This window comes from Leptodactylus fuscus, chromosome 8 (assembly GCF_031893055.1).
Source record: "Leptodactylus fuscus isolate aLepFus1 chromosome 8, aLepFus1.hap2, whole genome shotgun sequence".
NCBI lineage: Eukaryota > Metazoa > Chordata > Amphibia > Anura > Leptodactylidae > Leptodactylus > Leptodactylus fuscus.
The window spans coordinates 10,610,133-10,620,702 of record NC_134272.1 but is presented as its reverse complement, the minus strand read 5'-3'; the positions used below and the strand labels follow the sequence as shown (position 1 = coordinate 10,620,702).

General features: G+C 46.0%; 1 protein-coding gene across 1 annotated transcript in view; it reads right to left on the bottom strand.

Annotated features, from left to right (window-relative positions):
• The window catches only part of CORO7 (coronin 7), an 83,152-nt gene that overhangs the window by 46,152 nt on the left and 26,430 nt on the right, over positions 1-10,570 (bottom strand). Inside the window, exon 9 of the mRNA XM_075284081.1 lies at positions 10,170-10,252. Coding sequence (XP_075140182.1) covers positions 10,170-10,252 — 83 coding nt within the window. The remainder of the gene's footprint in view (positions 1-10,169; positions 10,253-10,570) is intronic.

The window sequence follows — 10,570 nt, the reverse complement described above, 5'->3', positions numbered from 1 at the left end:
AGTGAGCGGAGGGAGGGGGGCAGGTGTGTGCATCCTGAGGCGATGTTTTATATTACAAGGAAAGAAAGGTCTCTCTGTGAAGGAATAGAGATATTATCCAAATATCAGTGGGGTGAGGGAGAGAAGCAGGGGCAAAGCATGGCTGTGAGAGGGGAGAGGAGGAGAGCGACGGAGAGACGGTCAGGGAGAGGATTAGTGGGTTACACAGTCATTGTTGTATAGGAGTATAGGCAATTCGGGAAGAGGTTAGGAATGACAATACATGGTCCTATGCAGCAGATTGGGGAGTCCCTACTACAAATGCACAAGCTACCCCTACAAGGAACCTGCCCTTTAACCACAGCGTCGCCCTCGTCTGGTCATCCCACAGACACAGATACCCAAAAACTGAAGACAACCAGCTCCATTACCCAATCCTATTGTCATTGACTATGCACAGACCTGGAAAAGCTAGACCTGTCAACGATGCAACATACAGGGGTAAACAGATCCTTAGGTTTCAGACAATAAAATAAGCTGAAAAAAATGTTAAGGTGTCGTTCACATCACGTTCTGATCACCGGTTTAACTCATCAGTTTTATAGATAGAAAAAAACTGATAAAAAGAGAAGGAAACTGATGCCCTCCGTTTACATAAAGTTGGGCCTCATGCACACGACTAAAGCGAAGGTCACATCTGCACCAAGGTCTCCAGCGTAGAAACTACTAAAAATCTTGTGACAATGGTGAACACCCTGTGGACCCCAATTATAGGCAATGGGGTCTGCATGTAACTGCTGCTTTAGTAGTTCAGGTTCCCCGACATACCCAAACAACAGCCCAGTGGGGATATGAACCTAGCTTAACTCTCATGTGACATCAGGGTGCCTTCTGTCCTCCATTGATTTTGGGGAGCAGGATCAGATCCCCCCTCAGAAGAGCCTGGGGCTAAGCATGCATGTGTATGGAGAGATTTCCAACAATCAAATTGGCCAACTGCTATCTAATGTGTCAAAAGTGAAAATGTGTTGCAAAAAGTTCCGAAACCTAAAATTGGTTCAATTGACCCAAGTAGGGTTATTTTGGGGACAAACACATGGATTTTGGCAAACCCCATATAGAGGAATGGACAATGGTGTAAATTTTGGGTATTTGCAAAATACAACTCATATGGTTCAAGGTCTCGCAATTCACGTGCCAATGCGATAGTCCATTTGGTTCCGCTGTGGTTGGCTTGGGTTGAGAGCAATGTATTCGGCCATGGTGTGGGTTGCAGATCAGGTTTATCGATTCCCTCATTCAATATGGCCACGTGAGGAATGACCCGAGTACGGCACAACTGGTGCAGATGATAGGGGTGAGAGCACTCGATGAGGCCGGGTGGAAGTGTAGCCCTGTATACAGACAAGCACAGAGTGCAGTACACAATACACAGGAGTGAGTGAGGATCACAATACGGAGGAGTGAAACCTCAGAAAGAAGTCTTTGTTTGGCTCTCAGACACCGGCCCCTGGATTCCTGCTGGAATTTGCTGCTGTGTAAATATTTTCACTCTGGACGCGTCTCTCGTCCAATCCCTTAAATCTGCGCCAACTTCTAGCCTCAAATTAAAAACCAGACTCTGCAGAAAAGCATGCTGGGATATTGTATCCCGCACAAAGCTCTCTTATGTCTTTGCTATTAACTCTCTGCGGCCTGGGACGCTGCCAGAGGCTTGCGGTGCGCCTTTATTTAACCCCTTGTCAGCGCGAGACCTGCAAATTTATGAGGTCATTAAACTTTCACTTCCATACCTGCAAAATAACCTCCGTTCAACTTCTCCAAAAACCGCCGGGCGATCGTCGGGTTCCTCTCACGCGCATCTAAACCGCGGCTTTCCAAAGCAAATAAATAATATTAACAAAAAAAATAAAATAAAAAAATCCGCCGCTACGTAATACTAAACAATAATATTTACTCTCAAAAACCTGGCGGGAATCCCTGGCGAAGCTATAGCGAAGTTGTGTTCAGTTGGGTTGCCACCCAGCTTTTCCAGACTCCTGAAGGATAATACGGAGTAGGGATGACTCCGTGCATGTAGTGATGTGCGAAGTGGTGTATACAGGGTTAAAATCTTCATATGGCCTCACGTCTTAAGTTCATTTATCGCTTTCATTAACTAGACCAACCTCAGCATCTGGGAGCCATTTCTTGAACTGACATTAAAATCTGCCAGAACTATGATTAGAGGGAGGGGAGGGCGGCGGGTGAGGTAAGAAAACTTATTTCTGGGATAATTATGGGGTCAGCTTGGTCCCGGTGGGACGGAGATGGAGGGTGAGGTGAAGAGAAGGGGGGGTAGCGCTGCGGCCAGGACTGGGCATTTACCTCAGACTTCCCCTTTAATCACCACTCTGCGGTCTATAGACCGTATACTTAGAGCCGCGCACGCCGCACCACGCACAGAATCCTGTCATGGCTGGTGAGGTGGCGGCGTCTGCCCCGGCTGGATTAGGAGTCAGGGTGCCTCAGGCCTGGCACTGACCTGTTTATTTGATGGTTTCTATAGAGATGGGCCGCAGGCTAAGCTCCTACTAAATAAACTCTAGTCCTGGAGACCAGGGGAGGACGGGAGTGGTGGTGCTGAGAGGAAAGAGGGGGCCAGGCCCACACGAAAATCTATTCTATAAACACAGAAATTTCATTTTCAGCCCAGTGCGGGCGTATAATAGCCATTACCTCACACACCACATGGAGACCCATCCTAAAACTTAAAGGAACAGCCTAAAGCTCGATCCACAAGTGACTTCTACTACAATAGAAGATGCTCTACAACGGACAACGAAAACCGCGGTCGCCCGGCCATTTTAAGAATACTTTTGGGGAGAGTTATGAAGACTGGCATATCCCAACACCAGTCTTCATATCCCTTGGAGGAAGGCGAGCCTCATGTATAAGGTGGTGCACGCCTCTTCATATCTTAGACCAGGGGTCCTCAAACTTTTTAAACAGTGGGCCGGAGGCAGAGCAGGTCGCACAGACATCGGGAGCGGTGCCCTCCAATAGATAAAGTAAAGTGCGCTCCATGGCCTGGCCCGAGCTCCCCAGGAGCTTCATTATAAATGCACGCCTGCCGGCGTTGTCGGCAGGGCCAGACAGAAGTGCTTGGCGGGCCGCAGTTTGAGGACCCCTGTCTTAGACGCACCCTCCACCGGGCCATTTACACCAGGGGTGTGGTCTAAGGGGTTCAGGTTGCAAATTGTTTGCACAAAATATTGCGCAAATTTTGTAAAAAAAACTTTTGCATGCCATGTACGCCAGATAAATAGCATAATAAATACGTCCCGCCTTGTACATCAGCTTTCTGAGATAGTAGGCAAGAAAAAGTCATTATTGCACCCAAAAAAAATTGTGATTTTTTTTTTTCCTCTTGTATGCTGCCCTCCTTACTGACAGGGGACATGGTGTGGATGGGGCCACTGGACCGGCCAGATTTATTATCACTTGTGCCAGAAAATTGGCAGAGATGATGCCCAAAATCTACACCAGCTATGAGTTGTAGATTTCAGTGTGGGCGCATGGCCCCGGCAGAGGGCGTGCCTGATTTATGAAGAGGTATAAACGCCAGTCTTCATAAATCTCCCCCCCTATTTTTTTCGACGATCCCTTTTAACAAAAAAAAAAAAATAGGACGTGTCCTATTTCTATCTATTTTCGCGATTCCAACAATAGACGCAAGTGGACTCACAGATGTGGAGAAAAAAAACAACGTAACATCCGTTTTTTCACAATGTTCTAGTGTAGCCTGAGGGAGTGTTCACACGTAGGAATATGGCACTGAATTTGAGGCGGAATCCCCCTGAAATCTGCCTTCCATTCATTTCATTGGGAGGCTGTAGGTGATTTTTCAGCTACAGTAAAAACACGGAGTTCCACGTTGGATTAGGCCCAAATGAATGGGCCGGAGCCTCGCACCACGAATGCCACGGCCAATTCAGCAGCGGAATTCACGGCAAGATAGGGCAGCTCACTTCTTTTTTTCCTGCTACTAGCTAGCAGAAAAAGGAAGCGAGCGACTCCCATTGAAGTCAATGGAAGCCATTTTGAGGCGGATTCCGCGTCAAAATCCGCGTGTGAACTAACCTTTAGCGTCCTGCTCGTTCTTCAGGCAGATTCCACCAAAGAACTCCCATCGAAATGAATGGGAGGCTGAAAATACAGCTTTTCTGTCAATGCAGAAAAAAATTTGAATTTTTTTTCCCTCCAAATTCTACTTCAAATTCAGCGTCAAAATTCTCGTCAGTTTTTGACAAGCAGAAAAAAAAAAAATCAGCTTCAAAATTCCTGAATTAGAATTGTTTTTGCTTGACAAATTCAGCATCAAAATCTTACGTGTGAACACCCACAGGTTTTGTGGCAAATTTTGACACGGAGTTTGAAGCAAAATTTGATGAAGAGAGGAGTGCCACTGTAATGTGTCTCTCTGTCCATTTGGTTACATGCAAAGTGCAAAGGAGTGTGTTCTATGGATGTGTCCCTAGTGCAGGCCTTGCGGTGTACACCTTACCTCTGGTATTAAAACCCAACATATGTAATAGTCATGTGCAGAGGTCCAGGCATGGCCGTCAGCTACAGCTGCAATATTTCTGCTACACTCCTGTACTGCTCTGGGTCACATTTCAAGATTTGTTGGTTCCTTGAAGGAAAGCAGTTTGTTCTTTCTCGCAATATTGTTGCAGTTTTGAAGGTCAGGGTCACATCTCCTCCATATGTAGGTGTGTTTTTATTTTTGTCTCTTCTTTGTTCCTACTTTTTTGGAAACAAGGATGTCGGTGTTGCAGAACAGTGACCATGAAATAGATTCCTCCATACATGTACACTGGAGCGTGACACAAGTGGTGACTACCAAGACACAACAGCAGGATCGTGCAATTCAAGTCGCACAACCCAACGTTAGTTAGACTTGGGGGTTTTTTTTGGTTTTTTTTTTAAGTCTTATTCTACTTAAAGACTTAGATCTGGTGACTGTCAGATTGTGGGGCTAAATGTGTCAAAAACTTTGCATCTTTTATACTACAAAAACAGGAGTGTACACAGGGGGCGATTTAATGGTAAAATCTGCCCCTTCCTGATCCCGGCTGGCCACAGCTCTCCTAAATAATCATCATCAGAAGGCGTCAACTCAATAGTTACCAGAGACCGCCTGTAACAGTGAGCAATTCCATCTATATTGGTAGAAGCGCTCATTTATCTTCCAGGAGGGCCCTGAAAGTGAGCAGCGAGTATGCTTCTCTGTACTCCCTACTCTTAGGACTCCATGCTCCTTCTCTGCGCTGGTGTGGTTCTGAAATAGTGTGTGCCAATACCAAGAGTAGAGGAACAGCAGTGAGTACTGAGATCGGTGAGTACTGAGAAGCATACTCACTGCTCACTCTCTGGGCCCCCTATAGGTCCTGAGAGCGGTGAGTATTGAGAATCATACTCACTGCTACCTCTCTGGGCCCCCTGTAGGTCCTGGAGAGCGGCTAGTACGGAGAAGCATACTCACTGCTCACTCTCCGGGCCCCCTGTAGGTCCTAAGAGTAGTGAGTACTGAGAATCATACTCACTGCTCCCTCTTTGGGACCCCTGTAGGTCCTGAGAGCGGTGAGTACTGTGAAGCATACTCACTGCTCCCTCTCTGGGCCCCCTGTAGGTCCTGAGAGTGGTGAATATTGAGAAGCATACTCACTGCTCCCTCTCTGGGCCCCCTGTAGGTCCTGAGAGCGGTCAGTACTGAGAAGCATACTCACTGCTCCCTCTCTGGGCCCCCTGTAGGTCCTGAGAGTGGTGAATATTGAGAAGCATACTCACTGCTCCCTCTCTGGGCCCCCTGTAGGTCCTGAGAGCGGTCAGTACTGAGAAGCATACTCACTGCTCCCTATCTGGGCCCCCTGTAAGTCCTGAGAGCGGCGAGTATGGAGAAGCACATACAACACTGCAGAGGTATAACTTGAAGCTGCTAGGCTCCAATGCAAAATCTATAATGGGGCCCCTTCCTACCTTGTGCCATTTAGAAAAGTAGTATAGTTGATGTGCCAGAGGGACCTTTGGAGCCCCTCAGGGTTCCAGGCCCAGTAGCGATTGCACCCCTATAGCTACATCCCTGTTCTCTAGGTCACGTGCTATGCAGAGGACAGATCTTACGCAGAAGGACATTTATGATGCCCATATGTGATGTGACCCAGCCATATGCAGTTACCATTTAATGCCGAGCATGCACCTGTACAGCAGTATTCGCATGCACATTTGTATACGCTACAGACTGCCAAAAGGGGGCCATGAAGTGCCCATACACCTTTAATAGCTGTCAGCCAAACACGTGCCCGGCCAATAGCTATTCTTTCCAACTTTCCCATATGCAAACATCTCTGCTGAGTGTGCATGTGTTCTCGAGAGGGAGAAGGAAGTAATCCGCTGCCAGATACAACAGAGTAATCAGAAAACAGATGTGTTACGTTCCTCCTGACCATTTCCATTTCCAGTCAGCAAATGGTTGATCCAGAGAGCGCAGTTTATCAAGCCTGGCCCCCATTTGCGGAAAGATCAGTGGAGAAGGGCTAGTGCTGCAGCCGGCTGCCTTAAAGTCAAGAACCGGTCTGATCTGAGGGTTGTAGTAGAAATATCCAGACGTAACTATAGGATTTGTTCCGAATTGGTGGAAGGGGGGCCGAATGTGATACCAGATATCCAGACGTTCTATCATTGGACAGTCGCTCTTTGGTCGCCATATTTGGGGCTCATTTTTATTGATTTCTTTAGCTGGTATATGATACGCCTCACAGCATCCAGAGAAACCTACCTCCTCGAAACGATGTAAGATCATGCTGAAGAAACTCACCAGTCATCAATATTCTTGCACAACCTGTGTCACATAGTTTACATTTTTTCACCTGTTTCTCACTTATAACATTTGCCCTAAGCAACCAGACATGGGGGGGTAAAAAAAGTGAAAAATAATAAAATCAGTCTCCTCTAATCCAATCACTCATTGACATTGCTGCCCCCGGCAAAACAACTTTTTGATTTTCAATCATTTTTTACACATTTTTTCGTCTTACTGTTTGTTCTGACCTGATCAGACCATACTGACGGGTTAAAAAGTGCACCTAGTGTCAAAAGTGAAAAGTTGAGTGTGCACCTGACTCTTAAAGGGCCAGGACTCTTTACAGGCTGGTCTCGCTCCTGTTGAAAACATCTGAAACACGAAGTAGCTGTCTGACAACCGCCACTGCCTGCCATATTAGCATATTGTGATCCTGGTGTCGTATGAAAGAGGAGATTCTTACCTTTCATACAACACCAAGTTGCAGTTCTATCTACACAATTTGGTTGAAAATACAATCGGGATTGGGAGCAGCTGCATATAAATACTCTCCCGATTCAGCATCATATGAAAGATCAGAATCTCCTCTAGTATCAAGTTTTATGACGCCCAAGCTATAACGCTTTCAAGTGACTCTCTCCAACCCTCAGGGAGAAGCAGGGACGGGTCTCAATACAGAAGCAAGGAGAGGAGTAACATGCAGGATTTTTCAGAAAGGAGCCAAAATCTGTTAATAAAATACATTACAAAAATTATTACCGATACATACTGCCAGAAAATTAAAAGCTGTTCCAAAGATTAGCTACGGTCTAAAATAGGTCATTAGATTTAGACCCGCGGGAGTGTGACTGTCAGGACCCCCCGCAGCGTGCCCTTGAGTCTATGGGACAAAACTACACTAACCAGTTAGCAGCGCAGTGGTATGTGAAGTATGTCAGGAGCTGATCTGCGAAGGGGCCAATAGAAAGACCTCCACCAACCTAAAATTGATGGTTTATCCCTAGTATACATCTTCAGTTGAGCATCCATGAGAGTCCAACACCCGAGATCCCTGCAGATCAGCTGTTTGAAGTGGCAGTGTGATGTCATGTTCATCGGTGACATGGCCTGATAGCAGCTCAAGTGAATGGTCTGAGCAGTGATAGCAACCACAGCCACTATACAATGTACGGTGTTGTGTTTGGTAAGTAGCGAAGAGGCCGCAGCACTCACACGAATGCTGCAGCCTCTGATCAGTTGGAGGGCCTGGTTGTTGATCCCGATCTTTAATTGAACACTTATCCTAAGGATAGGTCATCAATTATAACGCCTGGAAACCCCCTTTAAGAATTGGCTATGAAATAAAACAAGCTGAAGACCCATTTAAAGTGCTGAGTGGCCATAAAACAGTTGTCCAGTCAGGCGCGATGTCGGTGAGTGCAGGCCAAAAGGCAGACATGAATAGGACCGCTCCTGAGTTTTGTTCCCGGCCTCATACACAGGACCATGAAAATACACAGTCAGGTAATGAAAAGTGAAGAACACGGCTAAGACTCGGACAATGCAGAGGCCTAAGCTTTTGAGAAGGAGGTTTACTCGTCTCTGACCTTCAGAGGACCTTATAGCTCAGAGGGTTGGAGAAACAGGTCCAGTGTCTTTCTTCTACTCCACATCCAGATCTATCACTGTACATCTATACACCCCTGTGAATGAAGCTCGAGTTGCGAGTGGCGTGTGTAGCGTGTTGCACAAGAAGAAAGTCTTAAATACTTGTAGCCAGATTCAAGTAGTTTGTGCGCCTGAAGGGCCAACTTGAAGAACGTGCTTTCAAGCCCTCCATCATTCTGTCTCTTTAGAAGGAAGCCGGATTCTTGGATAAGAGCCCCAAATGAGGTTAACCATTATTCCAGGATGTTCCCATTCTTTCTTAATGAAATACACAACTACCATGCAATAAACATTGTTTCTCTGAGTATCTGATTGGAGAAGACACAAACCAGCTCCTCCTCCTCCTTCCCCTTTGTTCCATGTGCCATAGTAATTGAGAGAAAATTTAACTTTCACGGAAAATGACACCATGGCGGAGGCGGCGATACATCCTACAAAACTTAAAGGGAACCCATCAGATGAGTTTGGGACACTAAACTACTGATATGTGGCCCAGTGGTTTAGTAATAGAACAATATTCCTGTACGTCCTAATATCCAAATACAAGGCTGATGTTCTCAATGCTTGGTGCATGCGCATTTCTTCCGTTAAGGCAGGGTTATAGACCTTGGCGTTACTGCGCCTACGCCAGACTGGAGAACATTAGTATGTAAGTATTAAGACTTTTTATGAACACCCCAGGCACATACGGGCATCCCCATGGCATATCTGAGATCCTAAACTACTAGTCAGTGTTGGGCTAAGGCTCCTTGGGCCTACCAGATATGATGATTCTGAGGACCTACCTGCCAACAACCCCCGTAAAATTAGGTGTGACCATTATTGTGTTGGAGCCTGGGCACCAGATGATCCTCTGGCACTGTGGTGAGAGAGTCTGACGTTCACTCAATGACCTAACACTTACATCCTCTATTATAAGAACCTCCCACTTTCGTATACAAGACTTCTCCCGAGTTGCACCACTTCTCTGGAATGCTCTACCCCGGACAATCAGATTAACTCCCAACTTTACAGCTTCAAGCGTAAACTAAAGACCCATCTGATCAGACAGGTCTATCACAATTCCTAATGTAAACCATTCCGCAGTTAGAATCCCTAAAACGAACCCTCTTCTGTTCATGATCCCGCATTACCCAAAAGGATATGATGCCGTATCTGACTGTAACTTTATATGTCCAGGCATCTGAAAACCTGTTGGTAGACTGAGGCTTGTTATCTGCAGCAGTCTGTAGACGGTCAATGCTGGCTATTATAAGGGTATTGTAGTGCCATAGATCAAAGAGAGGGGCCCCAGTAAGCCTTGGATGACAGTAGGGTTTTGTGCTGATTTTCCTCTTCACCCCTTTATTATGACCCTTAGGCCATCTCCTCCTTAGCCATGTAATTCCTCTGTAGAAGATCATGCTCAGGTTCTCACCAACCAATCATAAAATGAGTAGAACCAACCAGGTCTTGGCCCAGCTCCCCAAGGACCATATAGCAGCCATACAATCTCTCTGGTTCGTACACCCTTAGAGACGGCAGACAAGAACAATCCTCTACTATATTCTTCACAGAGGCTCCAAGGTGAAGCTTCATCAGGAAGACAAAGCTAATTATTGAGGAATCGGCAACAATGGAGCCATTGTATTACCTAATTAAGAACCAATCAGAGGGAAAAATAACAAAACAAGAAGAAACGTGCATGTCTTATTCCTACCCTGAGGAGGCATCCAGAGAGAAGGAGGTTACGGGACGGCTGAAGTTACGAAGATCCCAAAGCAGCAGCTCTCGCTCCCTGACCTGAGGTGATATACGCGAGAAGAACATTATTGGGGGACAAAGAAAAATAAAACAGATCAATTTTGAAGAAACACATTATAATAACGTATACACGGAAATGACAAATGTCTAGTCAATCTGATAGTCTGGAGTGTTGTGTGTCTGAAGAGCAAGTAGATATTAGTTATCCAGAGCTGAAATCTCCCAGCATACCCTGTGTAGTCTTTACACCAGCCTGGAAGTAACACAGTAACTGGATATAGACAGTGACTGCACCAGCAGAATAGTGAGCGCAGCTCTGGAGTATAATACAGGATAAGTAATGTAATGTATGTACAC